Below are 25,010 nucleotides of genomic sequence, written 5' to 3' on the forward strand. Positions count from 1 at the left end.
TGTTGTACTTACTGCTTACTGACTGTGCTATCACTTTATGCAGTACCAGCAAATACGGCCTCCAACACCTTGGCTCAGAATAAAAAATACTGATGTAATAAATTGAAGCATTTTTACTATATGTACAAAATTTTCTACTTAGAGAAACATAATGATAGAATTCTAGAAAAAAAGACTTTAAATAGTTTCCCACCCTTCCTCAGCATGTTAAGTATCAAATTAGTATATCTTTGTATTGTATTGTATTGTGTTAGAATTTTTGACTATAATAGTTGCTATTTGAGAGGTGGTTTGAATCTTACAGAGAAATGATAAATGAATTTGGGTTTGGGATTAGGACAGGATTGAAGGCAATTTCTGAAAGGCCCCAAACATACTTCTGTCATTTTGTACTATGTATTTTTATTAAGGAGCATTCTCAACATTGATGATTATAAAACCAAAATATCAGTCAACTCTGAAGAATACAACATATTCTATGTCTTACATTATAAAATATTCAACCAATATATAATTTTCTATGTAACAGTAAAGAACGTGTATGGAAATTTGCTTTCATCTTTAGTAAGTGGTAAAATTAAATGTATAATGAATTATTTTACAGTGTTTTTTTCTGATTATTATCAATAAATGATTTGTATACCTCTACACGCAGGATCATGTAAACATTTTTTGAGTGAAAAGGAATAAGTGTAGTGGTATTTGCTCTGCCCATGACCTTAGGGTATGGGGGGGGTGGGGCAAAGGAGGCGGTGCTTCCTGCTGTTTGCTTCTGGCAGTGGTTCAGAACCAATGCCTTGTGAGTCACCTGACCCTTCTCCAACTCCTTATAAGAGGTCTCATACAACAGCGGGAAGCACTGCCTCCTTTGGGCCTTATAGCCCATGGTCATGGGCGGAGCAAATACCACTACAAAAAAAAAAAAAAAAAAAAAAAAAAAAAAAAAAAAAACAAGAAAAAAAGTTTAAAGAAGCTCAACCGTGAGGTTCAAACAGCTAAAGAAGTTTGTACCAAGCCAAGCTGACTCTTAAAATAACTAATATGGCTGGTGACTCTGTGTTGAAGCCTGTCTATCATTTCTGAAAAATCTAGGGTCTTTAAGGATTCTACCAAGTATCTACCAAGCTCTACCAGTAGAACAATGCCTGAATGATGGCACGTCTGTTTACAACATGGCTTGATGAATATTTTAGTCCAGTTTGGAGACCTACTGCTTAATGAGAAAGATTCCTTTCCAAGTATACTGTTTGCAGTCAATGGACCTGTTTGCTCAGATGAAGGTTTACAATGAGATTAATGTTATTTTAATGCTTATATATCTATTTTTCAATGAGCAGTAACTTAAACTTTCATGTCTTATTATTCGAGAATTTTATTTTGTAAGGTGATACTTATCTTAGGTAGTGATCCCCTGATGGATCTGAGCAAATTATATTATAAACCTTCTGGAAATGGTTCATCATTTTAGGTTGCAATGAAACAAACACTTGTAGTTCATGGAGAGAGAGAGAGAGAGAGAGAGAGAGAGAGAGAGAGAGAGAGAGAGAGAGAGAGAAAGAATATGTATGGGAAAGTTGATTCTAACCTTCATGGATAACTTTTGAAAGGTTCAAGACTCCAGTAGAAGAATTAGCTGCAGATGTAGAAAGATCAAATTAGAATTACACATGAAGCCTGGAGATATGAATGAATTGCTATAATCAATTTTAAAATAGGAAGAGTTACTTGTTATGAATAAGTATAGTGCTTTTAGATGGCCCTGGGTAGGCACCTATCAGAGCTATTTGATAAGCTGACATGGGTAGGTTTCTTGAATCCAGAAGTTCGAGGTTAACCTTTGGGCACAGGGAGACTGAGTCTTAGTGCAAAAAGAAAAATGGTTTTTGAGATAGAGTCTACTCTTGGTGAAGAGTAGATTAAATAATGCTAAAAGGTCAACAAAAGACTAATATACTACCAAACTCAGTTTATAAAGAGGTTTGAAAGTTTCATTCCAATTTTTACTAAGATCACAGATTTTCTCCTCCCTGGTGCTAGGGATTGAACCTAGGGTGTTGCTCATGCTAGGCAAGGACTCTACCACTGAGCTACATCCTTAGCTCATTCCAATTTTGTGAAGTTCTACTTCATGTTGTAGCATGGTGATGCTGTCTGAATTGCATTCCAAAGAAGTCTTTGTGAAAAGGAGAACCAACTGATGTGGCAACTTCATTATTTTTTTCTCTCTATTTTTCATTATTAGAGTATATTCATTGTACAAAATAATGGGTTTTATTATAAGATTTTTTTTATACACAGATATAATAAACTTTGCCTGTATTCATCCCATCAGTACACTCACTTGTTCACCCTTCTTTCTCCCACTAGGTGTTTTTTGGTTGGGGGGTGGGTGGGTGGGAGGAGGGCAGTGTTTCATCTATTCAGGCTGGCTTCAAACTTACGTGACTGAGGATGACTGTGAACTTCTGATCTTGTTTTCACTTGCCACGTGCTGGGATTAGAAACATGTACCAATACACCTCTTCTGTGTTGTGCTAGGGACTGAAGTAGGAGGGGCTTTATGTATGCTAACAAAGTACTTTGACAACTAAGCTAAATTCCTAGTCCTTTAATGAGCTTTTTAAAACCAAGTATTTATAAGTAAAATACTTGGTACTAGATAGATGTTACAACTTGGTAGAACAAAACCACAAAGCAATGAAAATGACATTTTCTTTTTCAGGAGTTTCTTTGAGTTGCTCCTGTTCTTTGGAAGAGATGAGTTTTATGAAGAACCCTTAAAGGATATTCTTGGCTCATTCCAGGTAAAATAATTCACTATTTTACATTTTATACACACACACATCAGTTTGATTCTCTAAAAATACTTTGTCATATTAAATTTTTGCTTAAAAGTTGTTATGGTCACTATAGTGACAGTTTTAACGATTTCCCTATACTGGCAGATGAAGAAAGATCATAAATCAATTTTAACTGTATTCCCAAGCAGCTTATATCCAGGACACTAATTCTACATTAGGTAGGCCAGTGTGGTTACCATGCTTAAAGAACCTAAGCACATGTGGGAATATAGTGACTTTCCCCCGTCTAGAGCTTTCCCTTGGTGAAGAAGCAGTCTTGATGATTACAGAAGCAAACTGCTTGCCCTAGGTTGCTTTTTTTCTTTGCCTAGTTGATTTTCCCATCTCATAGTAACCTTTCCAGGTTGTTTGTTTTGGCCTCTAATATAGGGGAAGAAAAGAAACAAATCTAGACAAGAATGACCAGTGAAGTGAGATGGCTCAGTTGGTAAAATGCCTGCCCTTGAAAACATCAGGATCTGAGTTTGGCTTCCAACATCCAGAAAAAAAGTTAGTGTAGGGGCTGGATAGATGACTTAGGGGTAAAGGTGATTGTGGCCAAACTGAATGACTTGAGTTCAACTCCTGGATCCTCCATGGAAGCAGGAGAAAACAGACTCCCAAGGGGTTGTTGTCTAAATGTCACATGTGTGGTTTGACATGCAAGTGTTCACACATGTACACAAATTCTTGTAGAAAAAGTGCTAGACATAGTTGTTATCCTTCCGTATTGCAGTGCAGATACTCGTAGCTCAATGGCTACCCAGTGGTCTAGCTGAACTGAGAAGCTCCAGGTTCAGTTGAAAGACTCTCAAAAATAAGGTGGAGAACAATTGAGAAAGACATCCACCGTCAATCTCTGGCCTCCACACTCATGAGCACACTTCCATGTGCACCTGTATGAACTCACACACATGAATATGTACGTCCAGTGCACAAACATAGGCTGCTAAAATATTTCAAGACCGCCGGGCGGTGGTGGCGCACGCCTTTAATCCCAGCACTCGGGAGGCAGAGCCAGGCGGATCTCTGTGAGTTCAAGGCCAGCCTGGTCTCCAAAGCGAGTTCCAGGAAAGGCGCAAAACTACACAGAGAAACCCTGTCTCGAAAAACCAAAAAAAAAAAAAAAAAAAAAAGATTTCAAGACCTCTTCTATACATCTAAAATATTTTGGTGCTTTTAGCCATATATTTAGTAAACAATAGTCTTAGGGTTGCTTTGAAGAGACCCCATGACCATGGTAACTCTTCTAAAGAAAACATTTAATTGAGGTGGAGGCTCAGTTTCAGAGGTTTAGTCTATTATCATCTTGGCGGGAAGCGTGGCGGCATGTAGGCAGACATGGTGCTGGAGAAGGAGCTGCTATATGTTGATATGCAGGCAACAGGAAGTAGACTGAGACAATGAGTAGTATCTTGAGCATATATGAGACCCCCAAAGCTGCCTCCATAGTGACACACTTCCTCCAATAAGGCCACACCTCCTAATAGTGCCACTCTATTTGGGGAGCATTTTCTTTCAAACTGCCACATTCCACTCCCTGGCCCCCAAAGGCTTTTAGCCATATCATAATGCAAAAATGTGTTCAGTCCAACTTCAAAAGTCCTCATATTCTATAACAATCCCAAACTTATTTAAAAGTCCAAAGTTCAAAGTTTCTTCTGAGATTCATGCAATCTCTTAATTGTAATTACCTGTAAAATCAAAATCAAAAAGCAGATCATATATTTTCAACATATGATGGCACAGGATATACATTACCATTCTAAAACATAGGGAAGGGAACATATTGAGGAAATACTGGACCAAAGCAAGACAGAAAACCAGCTGGGCAAACTTCAAACTCTGCATGTCCATGTCTGATGTCAAAATGCTCTTCAGATCTCCAACTCCTTTCAGCTTTGTTGACTGTAACACACTTTTTTCTCTTGGGCTAGTTCCACTCCCTCTTAGCAGCTTTCCTGGCTCTGGCATCTCTAACATCTTGGGGTCTCCAAGGCAATCCAGGCTTCACCTTCACAGCTTGACGAAGTGGCCTCTCTAAGTTTCCATGTAGGGACACCCCTGACACATGCCTGGACTCAGCAGCTTTCCTTAATCACTGAGGAAGGTTCCACAACACCTTTCTTTTATCTTTGAAACCAGTACCATGTGGCCGAAGCTGCCAAATTCTGCTGCTTCCTGGGGCTGGAAAATGGCCCCTTTGTTCAATTAGATCTTCACCAACTTTCTCTTTTCAATAGTTCCTTTCACTGCTTAAACTTGGCTCTCCTAAAACTTGCTCTGTAGACCAGGCTGGCCTAGAACTCAGAGATCTTTCAAATTACATTTTCACCAGCTTTCTGTTTTTGATGAATTCCTTTACTGCCTAAGCTTGGCTGTTCTGGAACTTGCTCTTTAGACCAGGCTGGCTCAGAGATTTACCAGTCTCTGCATTCCAAGTGCTGGGATTAAAGATGTTCACCACCACACACGACTCTAAGCTTTTCTTTAATTCCTTTTCACAAGTTGGAAACAAGCTGGGTGTGATCTTACTCTGAGGTCACCACTCCTTTTATTTTTATTTTTTCAATCCACACCACAAACACGCAGTACTCTGCTCATCCATGTGTTTTCACTATTCATCAGCACTTCTTTGAGGCTGGAATAAAACATGGCATACTTGAAGCACCTCCAGGGGCTGATCTGCAACCTGTTATATATACTATTACTATAGTGTTGAAGGCTTACGACCATTAAGGAGTTTAGCTGTATTATGAAAATTATATTCAGCATTCTACTGTGCCTATTCTTAATTCGACAAAATAGATCAAAAAACCTGTTTTCCTAATATCAGCACTTGGTAGGCAGAAACAGGCAGCTCTCTGTGAATTCAAGAGCAGTTTTGTCTTCATAGTGATTTCCAGGTCAGCCAGAGCTACATAGTGAAATCCTGTCTCACAAATACACAAATAGGAAATAACAAAAATCAAAGCAAAACTGTTTTCATGACATTCACAATCTATTCAGATTATATATTCAAGTTTTTAACACTTATTAATTTTCCATTTCACTTTGTGTTTGACACTTGTTTTTGGTAATGTACTCTTGAACTTCTCTGCTCAGTGATGTTTATTGAGTCTACACACTGTGCTCAGCACTGAGCTCCATGAAAAACAACAATAAGCAGAATAGTGAACTCCTGTAGTTGTGGCAGAGAGATAATAAGTCAAAACTTTTAAAGTGAGTATTTTGGAAAGCAGCAGCTACGTTAGAGTTAAACCAGATAGGAGCTAGAGAATGCTGGCACAGTGGTACTGGAGAAAGGACATGTCAGTGTTAAATGGTGGGCTCGGCGACTGTGGCTGTGCGCTGATACTGGGAACCATCTTAGTGGCTGGAGACATTGAAAGATTTTTTTATTCCTTTTTTATATGTACATATATACATATATATAGTTTTGTTTTATGTATCTGGGTGTTTTTGTCTACATGCATATTTTTCCAACTCCAACTAAGGTTATTTTTTACTTAAAATGTATGTAAATATCTGTGAAGAAATATATCTTGTATTTTTTCTCTTGTGAGCAGAATATCATCAGTTATTGAAAATCTGCCACAATCAGTCCCCACACCCCAAAAAAACCCTTAAGGGAAAGTTAGATGTGTGTGTGTGTGTGTGTGTGTGTGTGGTGTTACAGTCAAAAGGGGCTAGATCAATAAATAATCTATGGGATGAAAACCTCAAATATTTACTGAAGAAGCCTAATTTTGACAGTGTATGTAAAAATGGAAAGTAAAATATGTTTAATTGGCGGCTAGAGAGATGGCTCAGTGGTTAAAAGCACTGGCTGTTCGTCCAGAGGACCTGGATTCAATTTCTAGCACCTACATGGAGATTGACAACTGTCTATAACTCCAGTTCCAGGGGGTCTAAAACCCTCACACAGATATACATGCAGACAAAACACCAATGCTATACAGTAAAAATAAATAAAAATTAAAAAAATGTTTAATTGTGAGAAACAGAGGAAAAGATAGTATCATCTATGAAAGAAACATTTGCCAAGTGTACCATACATGTAACATTGGAAATGAAAATAATTGATGTTAGAATTAAGTTTAGATTCCTTTTTTTAAAGATTTATTTATTTATTTATTTATTTATTTATTTATTTATTTATTTATTTATTATGCATACAGTGTTCTGCCTGCATGCCAGAAGAGGGTGCCAGATCTCATTACAGATGGTTGTGAGCCACCATGTGGTTGCTGGGAATTGAACTCAGGACCTCTGGAAGAACAGCCAGTGCTCTTAACCGCTGAGCCATCTGTCCAGCCCAAGTTTAGATTCTTAAACTATTTTCTGAAGACTATATTCTTAGTTTTATTGGATGGGATAAAGCTTTAGTAACTTTTCATTGGCATTTATCTACTTAAAGTAGCTAACTGCTTCATAATTCTTATATATCGTTCCCTGAGAAATGCTTGCTTTTGGTGTTTAAAAATAATCTTGTTTGAAAAATATCATATTATATCTGTTGAATTTACATAACTTAGGGAGGTATAAAAGGCAGAGTTATTTTTAAGCTGTTTTTCCTCCCAGATAAGGTCTGTCCAGGAAGTCACTATGCCTAGACTGGCCTCGAACTCACAGAGATCCATCTGTCTCTGCCTCCCGAGCGCTGGGACAAAAGGTGTGTGCCACTACCTCTGACTGAAGCATAATTTTAAGTAAGAGACTGTTAGCCCAAGAAGCTAAGTTCAAGTGTTTAAAAGATTGAACTGTCACCACCAATGTATTATTTGTCTTCTGAAAGAGCAGAATTCTGGCCATGGAATAGCAGTTATCTCGAGAGGATATTAAATATTGTGCAGTAATAGTTTTTCCATACAGTATCTAATTTGTTAATAAACAAAGATATTATATTCTGACCACCTTGATGTCTGCTGTCGTCAAGAGCAGGCATGTAAATGACCAAAAAAATGATAAGATTAGCATTTTGTAAGTGGTTCTAAGAACATATTAGGGTTGAGATATTCGTTGTTCACTGAAAACAGACTTAATGTTCACTGTAATACAGAATTAAAATTTTCGACATATTAATGCTTGAGGCAGTCCATATTTTCTCAGATAACATATATCACAGAAAATTAGGCATGCAGAATAGTATATTAAGGCCAGTCCTATTTTAACATAGTGAAACAAAGAGATTCATTTATTCATTCATCCATTCAGACAAAATTGAGATTTAGTAAGTTGCCCTGCTGGTGGCAGGCAGCATAGAGAGCAATAGGACCTCTTTCTTCTCCAGACTGCAAGTGCTTCTACTAAACTGGATTTTGTATGTATTTTTTTGCGTGGCCTCCTGTGTTCAAGTAAGTCTTACATACATATCTTAAGTCTTCAGGTCTTGTGTTATGAGTTAGAACAATAAGATTAGCACATTGTCTGATAGTTATGTTAATTCATTATTTATTTACAACATGTTGTGTAATAATGATGCCCAGTTTAAAATTCCTTGTACCAATTATAGAAAGGTTTTGTTGAAATCTGTTGACCTCTAAGTTTCTATTATTTCTCCCACACCCCTGCCCCCAGTCCTTTGTGTGCAGTGATGTGCTGTGTATGTCTGTAGTATGTTGTGTGTATGTTATGTGCTTGTTAGAGTGAGTGTGTGCATATGTGTGAAGGTGCATGTGGAGGCTCGAGGTCAACTTCTGGTGGTGTTGTATTCAATCACTCTTAGTCCTTGAAGTAGTAGCTCTCACTGAGCCCCAAGCTCATTAATTTGACTAGGTTGGTTGGCTAATAAGATTCAGGGATTCTCTTGTCTCATAATGATGGACTCCTCAGGCAGTCTCCCTATCTCTTTTGACTTCTTTGTCTTAGAGCAGGTCTGCCTCTGGGCCCTGACTCTGCTGTCCTTCCCAAGGGACTGTGATATGTAAGGGTGAAGAACAGGGTGTAGGTCACAGAGGGCAATCCAACATCTGATTTTTCAGGGATCCAGACTCAGTTCCTCGGGCATGGTAAGAACTCTAGTGGATCAAGCCATTCTCCTGGCCCTAGTTTCTGTTATAGCTGAACCACTGCACTACCTTCCTTGTCTGTAGCTGATGCTCAGGGCCTGACAGATGGGTCAAAAACTCATTAAAAAACTTCAGGTGAAAGGCTTTCCAACAGTAAATTCTGCCGTAAAAATGTAAAGGTAGCATGCCTATAGTAGTAACAACCATAGGATGGAAATATACATTCACTGAAAATTTTCTCCATTAAAAGTATTTTTTCTAAAACAGTAATGTTTTTATTATTATGAATGTTCCTTTATATTAGAAAACATAGAATATTTTAGTTATTTTCAAACTCATCATGGAAAAGAGGAACAAATTAATTTATTTTAAATATATATAACGGCCATTAATATTACATTTTTTGCCATGTGGTAACAATGAAATTGTAATATAAAAATCAGTGATAGGTAAATGATCTTTAAAATCTTTTTCATTTCAAAGTACTGTAAAGATTTTTGTTGTGGTTTTTTTTTTGTTTTGTTTTGAAGGCGGTTTTGTATGCTAGCCTAGTTTCCAGCTCTCTATGTAGCCTGAAATGACACTGAGCTTCTGATCTTCTGTTGCATTCCCAGTGCTGCAGTTTTATGTGATTTTAAGGATCAAACCCAAGGCCTTGGGCATGCTGGGCAAACATACCAAGTCTTGATTTTACTGATCTGTGTTTTTTGTAAATAACCATACGGAAGACCATTTACATTTTTGCTTCCATTTGATATGGTAACTTACTTACAAAGAATTTGATACATGATATTATAAGTAAGAAAAATGCCCATGATGCTTTCATCTACACAAATGCCTGTGAAATCTATTTTGATCAAAAAATTAACACTAAGAATATATTTCTGGGTCTGGAGAGATAGCTCAGCTGTTAAAAGCATATGCTGCTCTTCCAGAAGATCCAGGTTTGATTCCTAGTACCCACATGACAGCTCGTAACCATCTGTAACTCCAGTGCCAGGGAATCTGGTGCCATCTACTGGCTTCCATGGGCACTGTACTGTACACACATGGTGTAGGAACATAAATGCAGGCAAAACATCTGAAATAAAAGAAAATTTTTAAAAGGAAAAAAAAAGGAGCTTCTTTGGCATACCTTTCCTGACTTTGAACCCCGCCCCCCCAAAAAAAGGTTGTGTGTGTTTGTGCAAGCATGTTGTGTGGTATATGCACAAATGAGTGAATTGGTGCTTATCCTCATGTGCTCACATGCATAGGACAGAGAGGATATTGGGTGTCCTTTATCACTCTCCACCTTATTTTTTGAGACAGGGTCACTCTTTAAACCTGAAGTTGGATGCCTGGCCAGTGAGTTTCCTGAAGCTGTCTGCCTTTACCCTCAACAATGTTGTTACAGGCATGCCTGATTTTTTTTTTTTTTTTTTTGGGCAGTGCTTGGGAATTAAATCCAGGTCCTCTTGTTTACACATAGCAAGTGCTCTGACCCCTGAGTTATGGCTCCAGACCTGAATAAGCTCCTAATTACTTAAGGAAAGTAAGATACTAACACTCAAGACCCTCTTCTTAATATATAATTAAGAGTGGATTAGTATAGATTTACAGTAGTTACATCTTGTTATGGATTGAAGTAGATAGTAAACACTTCTATAGAAGTGGAAATATACACAGACAATACAATAATCAATTATTTGACTTACTAGGATAGTTTCAGATAGCCTCGTGGAATTTGGAGAAGAGTGACATGAGAAAAAGGCACAGGTAAAATACAAGGTGAATTGGAATTTGTTGAAGACAAGGATGGAGAAAAGGATGCAGGTTGGGCCTTCAATTTCTAGTTATGACAAACTTTAATTATGAAGGGGTCAAACCAGTTTGTAAAAAGATCTAGACCCTGAAATACTGCTTTATGACACATGTGGAATTTAAAATGGCATCCATTGTAGGATGGAATAAAATCTTCCTTCAGAACATCAATCCCATTTTCCAATCGATTCTGAAAGAAAAGTGAGTAAAAAGTTGTGTTTTCTTCATATTCCTGCAAAGGCACCAGATTGACAGGAAATATCTGAAGGAATTGTGATCAGCCCACTGCACTAAGTACAACAGGAAATAGTTAAGGTAGAGGAGTGTGTTTGTGTACACCTATGTATTGTTTCAGAAACATTCTAAACATATCCCCCATGCTCTAGGAGAGAAAACAATTCTATGGTGCTCTATGTGCTTTCTTACTAACTGTGGAGGTGTTAGATTAAATACCATGCAAAAAGCCATTAGTACTAGTTAAAGAAGGGAACTATTTTCATATTTATTTATTCTCTTTCACTATGTCTTTTAAAAAATAGACCACACTGTAATGTTTCATTTTTATTACCTATCATATTATTTATCATAGGAATGCTCTCTAAAATGTAACATACTACAAAAGAAGCACACACATAAACATACCAGGAAAATCACATTGATGGACTGCACATTAAATGAGGAGGGTAGAGTTAAAAATGTATCTTATGAGATGCAGAGTGTGTATTGTCATCCTAGTCAGGGCGGAAGCTGAGCTAGGTTTGTTTGGCATAGGAGTCTGGGAGCAGTCTGGAAAACAGTAATATCTCCTCTCTTACACACACGTACGCACAGCTACAGCTACCTACCTATCTTACTCTTAAATTTTCTTGGGAGTAGTAGCTGCAAAAAATAAAAAGATTGTTATGGCTTTCTCTGAGGAACTTTCAGTGGTCTAAATAGGGGGCTTTGGAACTTTTTTTTTTTTTTTTTACGTAGGGTTTAAACTAAATCTCCATTTGTTTCTTTGGAAACTGACAGTGTACACTAACAGACGCCCAGTTCTAAATACCTCAGCATAACTGACAATTGGCTGGTAATTCATGTGCCGTTACACATACTTTTTCTTCCCACATACTGTTTAATAATAAATGTTTTAGCATGCTGATGAGAAAATGCACATTGTTTTTGATGCTCAGGCAAGTAGGTATCCTAAAATATATTATTTTATACATGCACACACACTTTTTTTTCAAAATGTTAAACTACTGTAAGAAATGAAAGCTAACATTTATTGATTGCTTACTATATGTGAGGTAATATCCCAAGAACCTTTTAGTACTGTGTATTGTTATTTACCCCTCACAACAATCTTATGAAATAGGTTCTTTTTAGTAGACCAATGAACTGCTAGAGCACAGGAGCTTAACTAATTTGCCCACTCTAGGATTTTTTTTTTACTTGCTTATTTTAATTTGGGGACACCCTTGAATAAAATTTAGGAGTTAACTTATTTCCTAATGTTTGAACTTAATGATCCTTTGACCTACTTGATATTATTTTTTTGTTATTTAAAAAAAAAAAAACAAACAACCAAAACCCAAAAAACTTGGAGCTCTTTAGTGTGGTGCACTCCTCTAGTTCCTGCTACCTGGAAGCCTGATGTAGGAGGACAGATTGAGCTAAGCAACCTGAGACCAACCCAGGGAAAAGGGATACCACATTTGAAACTCTTTTTTTTTTTTTTCAATTTCTCCCAATTTCTTGTTCTTTAATAAAATAAAGAAAACCCCCTTTTCCCTTAACTAGTAAGTGTATATAGAAATGTTTAGCCTAAAACGTAATGCTCAAATGATATAAAACATGATAGTTTAATACAAGTAAAGTAACAGCCACCATGAATTTATTAGTTGATGATTCATCTAATAAGCAAAAATTTTAACACCATTTAAAAAACAATGAAGCAAAATTTATAAGATGCTAAAGTATCTGCCTGAGGCATTTTGTAGGTACAGAAAAACTTCTGGCAATTGTGCTTTAATTGCTATGCAGATAATATTCAACTATATTCAGGTACTGCCAGCTTCATTATTGTCTTTTTTCTTAAGTGTTCAAGCTCAACTTACTTTTTAAAAATAAATTTACTCAGTCTTAGTTCATGTTTCAAAAATCTATGACTAAGTGTACCAAACACCGTTTCAAACTCTTAGTGTATAATGATCCAGAGTGAACAGTACAAGTAAACAAACGGTCCATATTTAAAACTAGTCCCTCAAACGCAGTCAATAGGATTAAGTGAACCAACTTAATTTCCTTAACAGATTTCACAATGTAATGAATGATATTGAAAAGCACTGTATATACCTAAAAAATACAGGGGATGGAGAGTTCTCATTAATTACTACTCACTTTATCATCTTTATCTAAACTTGATGTAAACTGCTCCTATCACAGGTTTAATTCTTTCTTCAGCTGTTGTTTCTTCTGCTAATTACAAATTTATTTCCAAACAAAGGGAAGTGGAGTTTTCTGTTTTGAAACCTGTTCCTGCACCTTAGATTTGGCATAAGTTCAGGACAAAGCAAGGGACCTGTGTCTCCTGTGCATAGAGTGTACATTCTGAGCAGCGTCTCCCCTTAGGCGCTTGCCTGCCATTGTTAACAGGAAATTTTTGAATCCATATGTAAATTTAACAGAGCATTTAATTTCCAGCTTTTTGCAACCTGGCTCTTTCCCTACAAGTGATTCACCTGTAAGTTTCACCCTTTGGTTACATTTTATCCCTGTTTTAATGGGACTTTTCTCAGTCTGATCATGTATATCTGTGTAACCTTTGGCATTAAGCCTATTTGTTACTAATAGGGTTTTGTCACCCTTTAGGTTGCAATGGTACCCTTTTCTCTTACAATTTAGTAGCTATCACATGGCCATCAGTCACTTTATGGACAATGATGATCAAGTAGTTTTTAACCCCTTTAAATTCACAAAGCCGAAATGATTTTTCTCTCGTAGGAATGCCAGAATCACCTCCGCAGATATGGAAATGTGAATCTGGAACTGGTGACTCGAATCATTAGAGATGGTGGCCCATGGGAAGATCCAGTGTTGCAAGCTGTTCTTAAAGCCCAACCGGCATCTCAGGAGATAGGTACTTCAGGAGAGTCAAAACCCCAGCCATTGTTTTTCTGACTTGGCCCAACACTTCTTGACGCCAGCGTTGTTACAGTTCTTCCTAGTAATGGGACCATGGCTGCTGACGTATTTACTGGATGTTACAGGGAATTTGTTTTAACCCTTTGGTTGCATTTAAAAAATCGGTTTAAGTAGGAATGCTTTTTTTGTTTTGTATTTTTGTTTTGTTTTTAAAGCCCAAACCCTAAACTTCCTTTCATAAAAAGATCATGCAGAATATCCATTGCATAGGAGTTCTCTTGTGAAGCTTGGAACTCTGAATTTATTATCCCTGTTACTATTTTAATATACTACTGTATCTATATCTATAGTTAGTTCAATGCCCAGTGCACAGTAATTGCTTAATACTGACACATGTTGGTTGAATAATCACATGATGAATGAATGAATGAGTTAAATTTCAAATAGGATAGAAATAGTATTTCCTAAACTAATAAAAAATTGTCTCATCCCCTCATTACTTACATCCTTCTTTGATATCAGCTCCTGTCATACAGATCCACAGTGGACTCTTAGGAGCCAAAATTTCTTTCTGAAGCCAGAGGCTCTCTTCTCTACTCCTCCCTGTTAATTCTTTAGTTTCCCAAAGTATTAAAATGTTGTGAGTTCTAGGATATGTTACATCACCAACATTTAGGATGTAAGCTTAACCATTAGTGAATAAACACAAAAATGTAAAAAAATATTTTGAAATCGTGGAGAGAGTTTATAAAGTGCAGTTATAAGAAAGCGCAAGAGAACAGACAAGCCCTTCCAACTTGGGAACAGTTTACACTAGCATGTGTTGAACATGTTAGGATATTCCCATTTGCACCAGATTAAGAGGTGGAGTGTGTGGAGAAGGGACTATGATGCTGGGCTTAATACTGAGTGTGGAGAAAGGGAAACATGGGAAGCTGCTGCTTGATGTTTTGATCTTGGAAAGCACTTAGAGAAGATCAAGAGGGAGACAGTTGGAATTGAGGCGAAACACTTGCTTATTGAGGAAAGTTATAAAGAGTAAAATATAAGAAAGATAAGGGGCATAATGGAAGGAAACTAGGAAATGTGGCCAGAGAAGATAGAGGGTGGCATCAAGAAAGCCATACACGGGAGAAGGCAGGAGCTAGCTTGATGGCTCAGGAGGGAACGGCACTTCCCGCACATGCTTGTTAATCCGAGTACAATCACATTGACGAGCTTGTTAACCTGAGTACAGTACACACATGCACGCACACATTCTCTCTCCCCCTTCTCTCTCTCTCTGTCTCTGTCACACACACACACACCCCATTAACAGTATTTTTTTGTTTTTTATAATTTTTTAAGAGTGCAGAAAAGAAGAAAATTTGTTAGGCTTTTAAGGGAGCTTTTAGGCTTCACTGAGTAAGAGCCAGACCTGTTGTTAGCTGGTGTGAAGGCTGATGGCTCTTCAGGTGGGCATCACATTAAAGTAATGAACATGCCTTTTCTAACTAACTAGCATTCCTCCTTTGGGCAGAGGTTCTTTCTCCAGAGCCTCTTTAATATCGATGACTCTCTTGGTAGTAGTCATTATGGTAAAGTTCAGACTGAAATTTATTTTTGCATTAACTCCAAGTCAGCGTTTACTTACACATTTTAAACAGAAGTATAAGTAAAATGTTTAAGTCAAAATAAAATATAGTCCATCAACACTTTAGTAGCTTTTGATGAAACTTCAATAATTGCAAAATGTTTGGATTTAAAAATCGTAAATTATAGGTTCCACTTTAGTCTCTGCCACTGATTTCTTTGTTATTGGAAAAGTCATTTAATCTCTAAATTGAATAGCATAGCACCTGTCATAAGGTTGTTGTTAGGCTTAAATAAACTTACAGAGTTAAGTGTGTTTGTATATTATGAAAATGAAAGTAAGCATAAATTAGTAATTATCCTTGGTGATACATGAACACAGTGATAGACCTCTTTGGCACAACTTTGCATTAATTTTATTTAATATTTATTTATTCATGATTCAGCTTTTTCATTAACTTAGCTTACACTTCTCTACAGTTAATCTGATTTAATGTGGTTTTAATGTACTAATTTAGCATTCAGTATTTTATAATAATGAGAATGTGGGACTACAAGAAGCAAAAGTGTGTAATCTTAGACTAGAGGAGCATTTTACACTTGCTACTTGAAACATTCTAATGCATTGATGAACTAAAGAACATTTGATTTTTTTCCTTTTTCTAAAGTTTTAATTCTGTTTTTACCCCTTTTTTTAGACTGAGAAGAAATCAACTAGTATTTCTTGAGCACTGTTTTAGTGTTTTATTTTCATTTTATCAGCCATATTAACTGACTGTGCAAAAATAAAAATTTCATTATGGAGCATGTTACTTAAATGTTAATTAGATAGGATGTTTTAGTTGTAAAGTTTCAAGCAAAGTTTGAATATTTTTGAGAGTAATAATATGTTTTCTTTTTTTAATATAGTGAACAAATACTTAAGTTCTGAAAATCCACTGTTCTTTGAACTACGTGCCAGATACCTAATTGCCTGTGAGCGCATACCTGAAGCAATGGCTCTTATTAAATCTTGTATAAATCACCCAGAAATCGGTAAAGACTTGTACTTCCATCAAGCACTCTTCACCTGTCTGTTTATGTCACCCGTAGAGGATCAGCTATTCCGGGAGGTATCATCTGAGATGATTTTTTTCCTCTTACCACTTTCACCTTACTAAAATTAAAACAGAAGCCCACTGTTAGGGAATTTCTTCTGCAGTAATACCAAAGATTTAGAGATCACATTATCTGAATGTGTTCTCTTAGGACCATTCTTTAAGTTCATGTGAACTAGTCAGAATCTGGTATTAACAAATGATTGAATTAATACAATATATTTACTAAATTTGTGGTATGATTCAGACATCAAATAAAAACTGAGAAACATGATTTTCCTCTTAAAGTGCTAAGAAGCTAAATGCTTATGTTTGCTTTTCATAATAAAAGAAGGAATTCTTTCCTAATCTGAATCTTACTTACCCATAAGCATTGATGACCTTGCAAGTACTTGTGAAATATATGTTATACTCTAAAACTATGAGACCATGAAAGTATTTCAATATAGTATATAATTGTAAAACAAACTAGAAATCTACCAGTACTTGCAAGTATTTTAAACAGTAACTGCAACTAGATTTTTATACATTGTGATGACAGGAACTGATTCTTCCTTTCTTCTTATAGCATTTGTTGAAAACTGACTGCAAGAGTGGAATTGATATCATCTGTAACACTGAAAAGGAAGGCAAGACTTTGCTAGCCTTACAGCTCTGTGAATCCTTTCTTATTCCACAGCTCCAGAATGGGGACATGTACTACATATGGTAAGTGTTTCTGATCATAAGTAGAAATGGAGAAATGATGAACCGAAGGAGGATTGATTAGTGGATTTGGACTTTATATTTTCCTTACAGTTGTGTGAAAGTGTTCAACTACTTAAAAAGGTTTAGATTTATTAATTTTTAATTAATGTGTATGTATATGGGTATGTGCATGTGAGTGCAGATACCCTTGGAGACCAGAAGAAGGCATCAGAACGTCTGGAGCTGGAGTTGACTGGTGTTTGTGAGCCATCAAACATGGGTGCTAGGAACTGAATTAGAGTCTTCGACAACAGCACTCCAAGTTCTTAACCACCAAACCATCTCTCCAGCCACATGTTTTTTTGGGGGTGGGGGGTACAGGGATGTATTTTGCTTACCAAGTCTAACCCCCCATCCCTGATTTAACACAGACAAAAGGGAAATTAAACTTTTACCACCTAAGAATTAAAAAACAAAATAAAACTTGTGTGTGCGAAGAATGTCCATTTAAAATCTCATTATTTTGGAATAAGTTGGGAGATATATATGTGTGTGTGTGTGTGTGTGTGTGTGTGTGTGTGTGTGTGTGTATACACACACATATATATGTAATATGTTCATTTGTAAAATACTAAATGAATTATTTATCTTATGGTTTCCAGCATCATTTTGTCTTATAAATCTGTTGCAGTTAGGCCATATATGCTCCTAAATATAATTCAGATTGATCTGCTTGCTTTCTTTATCCATCTCCCTTTTACAAAAACACTCCTTATTTAAAATGTTTACCATCATCTTTAATCTCATTTCATGTGTACACTTACCTTACTAAATTCCTCAAGAAGCTTCAGCATTTAGGAATATAATAGCTACCAGATTATCTGGATGGGGGTAATAGCTTAGTTATAGAATAGTTGATTGGCATCTGTGAAACAATGGTAACAGACCAAAAATAAAATAAATACCCCAGATTATCAGCTAACAAAAATTTATTGAACAAATGTTATTTCTTGGTATCCTGAAGGTTATATTGAATGTATGTAGGAAGCTAGTGACTTATTAAACTTTAGTACATTACCAGGCAGTTCACTAGGGATGTCTTTAAAGATATTGAATCTTGGGCTAGAGAGATGGCTCAGTGGATAAGAGCGCTGACTGTTCTTCCAGAGGTCCTGAGTTCAATTCCTAGCAACCACATGGTGGCTCACAACCACTTGTAATGAGATCTGGCGCCCTCTTCTGGCATGCAGGCAGAACACTGTATACATAATAAATAAATCTTTAAAAAAAAGATATTGAATCTTTATTGTGAACATTGACTTTTTTAGTTTTTAAGTGTCAGTTACTGTCTCCATCATACACTGTTACTGAGGAGATTTGTGTGCATTAGTCCTGGGAAATATGATTCATAAAATACATAAACAAGCCCATCCAGCATCTCAGGAAGGCAGTGCTTCAGGAGATTTAAAACCAAAATCATTGTGTGTAGCAAACACATTGTTGCTTCCTCACTAGAGCAGTGATAATCATTTAAAAAATTTTCATACTACAGAATAATGTAGTAATGATTTTTTAACTGAAGAATGTTTGTTACTCTGTCCTGGCCCAAAGCACTTTTTGATACCAGATTTGTTACATTTCTTTCTAGTGGAATTATATTTACCTGTGTTACTTACAAGGTAACGCCCTCTTATACAGATAGAGGCCCAGTGCCCAGTGAGCCCAAATCTGTTTGCATGTGTTGATGTGTTGGGCTCACAAGACAGAGTAAATAACTTGAAAAAAGGAAAACTTTCTACCAACTATTTTATTAGTTCCAAATTACAATGCTTTGCATAACTTTAGGGCAGATTTTAAAGTATGCTAATTTTCTGAGTTATATCCTTATGTTCTGCCTTTACCTCAAAACCCACTGCCTTTATTTGTTCTTGTTCGTCCTTGACCATGGATTAGAAAAGAATCTATCTATAGTTTGTCTCTTCAAAAGTATTGCATGTTACCCGAAAAGCACATGATTAAAGATGATGTAAAGGATACAGTTTCAAAATCAGTACTATAATAGTGCTAAAATTTTAAAATTACTTTTAGTATCTTAACAGAATGAAATACTCTACAATACTCGTTTCTAAATTTGCAAGTAGTATGTTTATTGCTCTAGTTGGCGCTGGAACCTGGGAGAATGAAGCCAATAAATGAGGTGGACTAAAGTCTCATGCAGTAACTAACTTTATTGAGAGCATCAGACAGTTTATACTCTGAAGGTTAAGAGGAATCACATGACTACAGTGTACAATCATAAGGGCAAGCCACACATGGCAAAAACATGTTTTTCCATAGAGGCGTATAAACAAATAACAATAGCCTGTTGTAATGAATAATCAGAATTAAACTCACTCCTATCTGCTATACCTGGGAGGGGCATGAAAACACATTCCAAGAACAATTCTGTGTTTTTGAAGAAAATGGGGTCACAAGACTTTTGTCTTATTTTCTTGGAGTTTTCTCACAAGCACTCAGAATTCATCTCACATGACTCCATTCTTGGATGGTGTTTTGACAATAGTATACTAAAGGTCAATGTGTGTGTTTTAAAGTTATAACATCAGTATTAGTACATTAAAATTAGAACTGGCCGGGCGGTGGTGGCGCACGCCTTTAATCCCAGCACTCGGGAGGCAGAGCCAGGCGGATCTCTGTGAGTTCGAGGCCAGCCTGGGCTACCAAGTGAGTTCCAGGAGAGGCACAAAGCTACACAGAGAAACCCTGTCTCGAAAAACCAAAAAAAGAAAAAAAATAAAATAAAAAAATAAAAATAAAATTAGAACTGCTTTGATTCAATACTATAGATTTCTTAGATGTGCCAACTTATTGGAAATCATTACTATCAATGTAAAATTATAATTTCTTTTTTATTTTTCTCTCTTAATTTATATTAATCTCAAAGGTAGGACAAATAATGTGCACATTTATAATTACTTTATGTATATCCTAGCTATGATAGTATAGAATCGGGGAAAGGTAACTAATGTCTGTACTTGAATAAACTATTTTTTTGATATATGTCTTTTTCTCATTTACAGGGAGTTGATTTTCATATGGAGTAAACTACAGCTTAAATCGAATCCTTCGAAACAAGTGTTTGTAGATCAATGTTATCAACTTTTAAGAACAGCAACTAATGTGAGAGTCATATTTCCTTTCATGAAAATCATTAAAGATGAGGTACATATGATATTTATCCTTTTAGTTTTAGCTTTTTAAGGCTGCATTCTCTGTATGTCACAGTCTTTTTCTCTCCAGCTTCAAACATTCAGCATGGTACATGAAATAGAGGGAAAAAAGCCAGTCTGTTGTTACTTAATTTGAGAACAATTGCTTCAATATGAAATGCTTTTCTTATGACTTAAGCAAATTTATCATTTTTACCATTATAAGTTCTATTTTTGAACATTAATTTACAAATGATGTGATCATACCCATTCACTGTCTCAGAAAATCTTAGTTGATAGTAAAACTCTATCTAGTCAAGTGAGATTACCATAATATAAGAGACAAAGAGAACAGGAGGCTTGCAAATAGTTACTTTTTCCTATAATCCATAACCATATGTAGGCAGTTGACATGCAACACACACAGATACCTTATAACATAAAGACATTCTGATTTCTTGTCCTATTCAAATAAGTATTGATTATTAAATTATTGGAGGCATAAAATCAACTGCAGTGGATCATTAAAAATTCTGCAGTAAAAGCTAATATAATTATCATGAGCAGAAGTAAAAGTTGACTTGTTTTCATACAATTTCTAGTAGGCTTATTATTCTTATACTTTATTAGATTTGTACGATGCCCCCTTTCATATTTGTATAAAGCACTTGCCTATCATATATAATAGTAACAATAATAATATCTTATACCAGCATTATAAGTACTGTTTAATATGACAAAATTTGTATAGATCTTAAAAAAATAGTTACTTCTTGGCATCTATTCGAAATGGTATGCATTAGCCTTTCTGTCAGAGAATGAGAATGATCCCCCAAGTGAGCTTAGAATGGAAAGAAATTCTACAATTTGCAAACATTTTTATACTGTGGTTATTGGTCTTTTCACACTTGAAAATTAAATATAAACCTATATCAGGTTATTATCATTTAATAGAAGATATATGTTATAGAAGAGTAAAAACCTCATATTATTGAAGAGATGTACAGTAACAATTCTTCCCACACTTCAGAACACTGTTTATAAAGCTTTCCCTTTTGAAGTTGTATTTAAAATGCTACAGCAGTTAGAATGATTTTTTAAGTTATATTTAGTGAGATTATTTTTGTTTTTCCAGGTTGAGGAAGAAGGCTTACAAATTTGTGTTGAAATATGTGGTTGTGCCCTCCAGCTTGATCTTCATGATGATCCTGAAACTAAATGTCTAATTTATAAGACAATTGCATATTTTTTGCCAAATGATCTGGAGATTGTCAGGGTTTGTGCTCTCTCAGTATTTTTTCTTGAGCGTTCCTTAGAGGCCTACCACACTGTTGAAGAGCTTTACAGACGTCCTGATGAAGAGTATAGTGAAGGCACAAGTACTGTTCAAAATCGGGTTCGCTTTGAATTACTGCCAATTTTGAAAAAGGGATTGTTTTTTGATCCTGAGTTTTGGAACTTTGTAATGATTAAGAAAAACTGTGTGGCATTACTGCGTGATAAGTCAGCAGTGAGACTTCTGAATGAAAATACACTGGAGAATTCTGCAGGTAGTCTAAAAAAGACAGTGGGCCAGCAGAGTGTGGATGAAGGGCTTGACACAGTCCCAGATCAGAGGCCTGGAGAGACTGATCTTGATGATGTGTCTGGAGTGCAGCCTAAAGGGCATGTTAATGTGAAGAGAAGCCTCACGGCTCTTAACACTTCCAAAGTGGATCACAGTGTCCCAAGGCATCGGTGCATGTTATGTAACAAGGAATTCCTCGGTGGCCACATTGTAAGGCACGCCCAGGCTCATCAGAAAAAAGGCAGTTTTTCCTGTGTGATCTGTGGTAGGAAATTTAGAAACAGAGGACTTATGCAGAAGCATTTAAAGAACCATGTTAAGAAGATCCAGAGACAGCAAATTGCTACAGCACAACAGGATGATCCAGAAGTCATCACGCTGGAAGAAATAAACTGTTCCAAATCGTCCATTTCTTTTGAAAATGGAAATTCAAATACTAAGGGTTTAGAAATAGAGACATTGACTGCTTCCAGTGATAGAAACAAAGAGGTCATCCGTGAACACCTGGCTGAATTCATTAAAATTCCCATTGGTATACCAGAGAATGCTATTGAAAATGGCAGACCAGACACTTCTTTCAATAATATCTCCGAGTCTTTACCTCAGTGTGATGATGACTATGAAGAGGAAGAAAATGAAGATGATTATGAAGATGATTATGACCTGAATCAAGAAACATCAGTACTTCATAAAATCAATGGAACTGTGTGCCATCCAAAAGATGTATATGCTACAGACCAAGAAGGCAACTTCAAGTGCCCTGCTCTTGGCTGTGTAAGGATATTTAAAAGAATTGGATTTTTAAATATGCATGCAAGGACTGTACATCCAACTGATTTAAATGTGCGGCAAACAGTAATGAAGTGGAGCAAAGGAAAATGCAAATTTTGCCAAAGGCAATTTGAAGATTCTCAACATTTTATAGATCACCTTAATAGACACAGCTATCCAAATGTGTACTTTTGTTTGCATTTTAATTGCAATGAGTCATTTAAGCTGCCATTCCAGCTTGCTCAGCATACAAAAAGTCACAGGATATTTCAAGCTCAGTGTAGTTTTCCAGAATGCCACGAGCTTTTTGAAGATCTTCCTCTGTTATATGAACATGAGGCCCAGCATTACTTAAGCAAAACACCGGAATCATCTGCACAACTGAGTGCAGCAGTTCCTAATCATCAGGAAATAGACCCATCTAGTAATGAGAACCAAATGATTTATCAGCCAGTTTCTACTAGTAAATCAAGGAAAGATTCTACAGAACCAAAGACATGTATAGACACTATGGAAAAGAAAACAGACAGTTTAGTTCAGAATGGAAATGAACATTCTGATGATACTGTTTCAAATATAAGCTTGATAGACCAAAAGATGCCTGCCATAGAGCCAAATCCTGAAAACAGTCATAGTACCAGTGACTTAGTCAATGGACACAGTGAAATAGAGCAAACACTGTTAGGTGCATCAGATCCTAATCTGAAAACAGATAGAAACAGGACAGAAAATGGTTCTATTTTACCGAATGTTGTTTCACAAGAACACAGTGCCCTGTCAGTATCTCAGGCGCCATCCAAACCAAATCTTACAAGTGAACATACTTCATATGGCTTAATTTTAACAAAGCCATATGTCAGACCATTGCCTCCCAGTTACCTTGATGAACGATACCTTAGTATGCCAAAACGCAGAAAATTTCTGACTGATCGAGTAGATTCCTGTTCTGATCAAGATAACATATGTAAAAAACCAGTAAAAAGATTACGATGTGGCAAATGCCTGACCACCTACTGTAATGCAGAAGCACTTGAGGCTCATCTTGCACAAAAGAAATGTCAGACACTCTTTGGATTTGATTCAGATGATGAAAGTAAGTCTTATGTGTTTTCAGTAGCTCTATCTATAGAAAGATACTATCAATATAGCCATAATGTATCTTGGTACTATTAAAACCATTAACATCTGTGTGGCCCAGATAATAAAGCACTATTTCACACGTTTCCTTTAAATCCACAACCACTATGATTTTATGAGATTAATATCCTTGTTTTAGATTAAACAACAAATTCACAAGTCGTTTGTATAGGCTTATGAACTTGTGGAATCTGGTACTCGGTCTTTTTCACTCTTTTCTCCTGATTTTCTTATAGTACTATACTCTTTCTACTACCAGTGGCTTTTCTTCATTCTGAGTTTCACATAATAGAATTTGTAGAAACAGTCATTTTTACCAGCATGGTAGTATATAAAACAAGTGAAACTAAATTGCTGTCAAAATAGAAGAGTCTGGAGAGATGGCTCAGCAGATAAAATCCTTCCTATGCAGTGGTGAGGACTAGATTCAGATCCCCAGCACCCATGTAAATGCTAGGCTGGCATAGTGCCTCCTCGCCTGTAATCCCAGTGTACAGGAGGCTCAGATAGGATCACCAAGCAAGCTGGTTAGCTAGATAGGCAATATCTGTGAGCTATGGGTTCCAGTGAGAGAGCCTGCTCAAATAACGTGGAGAAGGATCAAGAAAGATAATCCACCATCAGCCTCTGGTCTCCACATGTGCCCCCATACAGGCATGCATACACATACATGTACACTACAAAGCACATGCACATATGGACACCAGAAATATAAGGCTTGCTTTTCTACTATAATCTATAAAATTTGAATTAACACGTATTTTATTTTACAGGTGCCTGATAATGTCTCAGATCTGTTGATCATGCAGTAGTGTTTTAAAAAAAAAAACACTACAAGAAAATGCATCATCAGTTTGCTATTTCCCTGATGGCCTTAATTTTAGAGTGGTCTCGGATTACTAAAGAAAAGACAAAGCACATTTTCTGGAATGAACTTGCAGAGGAGATGTGCCAGCTAAGACTCCAAAAGGGTTATAAAACTCCCAAAGTACCAGTTATCCATGAAACCACACTTTTTAAAAGTTTATGATGATTAGTAGCAGCATGTTCAGTTTTGCTTATGTGAAAACTAGTCAGAAATAAAAAACCAGCTATGGCCTTACTGAAGAAAGGAAAAAGTTGATTCATTATAATACAAGGTGGAGGGGGAGCTGGTTTACAATAAACAATGTAAAACATTCTGAAAA

The 25,010-nt window shown here is 36.3% G+C and overlaps 1 protein-coding gene across 1 annotated transcript in view; it reads left to right on the top strand.

Annotated features, from left to right (window-relative positions):
* Znf654 (zinc finger protein 654) overlaps positions 1 to 24,815 on the top strand; it is a 51,636-nt gene extending 26,821 nt beyond the window's left edge. The window contains exons 3-9 of the mRNA XM_059276802.1: positions 2,723 to 2,804; positions 13,643 to 13,778; positions 16,265 to 16,467; positions 17,021 to 17,160; positions 20,220 to 20,361; positions 21,484 to 23,779; positions 24,597 to 24,815. Coding sequence (XP_059132785.1) covers positions 2,723 to 2,804; positions 13,643 to 13,778; positions 16,265 to 16,467; positions 17,021 to 17,160; positions 20,220 to 20,361; positions 21,484 to 23,779; positions 24,597 to 24,604 — 3,007 coding nt within the window. The 3' untranslated portion in view covers positions 24,605 to 24,815. The remainder of the gene's footprint in view (positions 1 to 2,722; positions 2,805 to 13,642; positions 13,779 to 16,264; positions 16,468 to 17,020; positions 17,161 to 20,219; positions 20,362 to 21,483; positions 23,780 to 24,596) is intronic.
* Positions 24,816 to 25,010: the final 195 nt, after the last annotated feature.

This window comes from Peromyscus eremicus, chromosome 12, assembly GCF_949786415.1.
Source record: "Peromyscus eremicus chromosome 12, PerEre_H2_v1, whole genome shotgun sequence".
NCBI lineage: Eukaryota > Metazoa > Chordata > Mammalia > Rodentia > Cricetidae > Peromyscus > Peromyscus eremicus.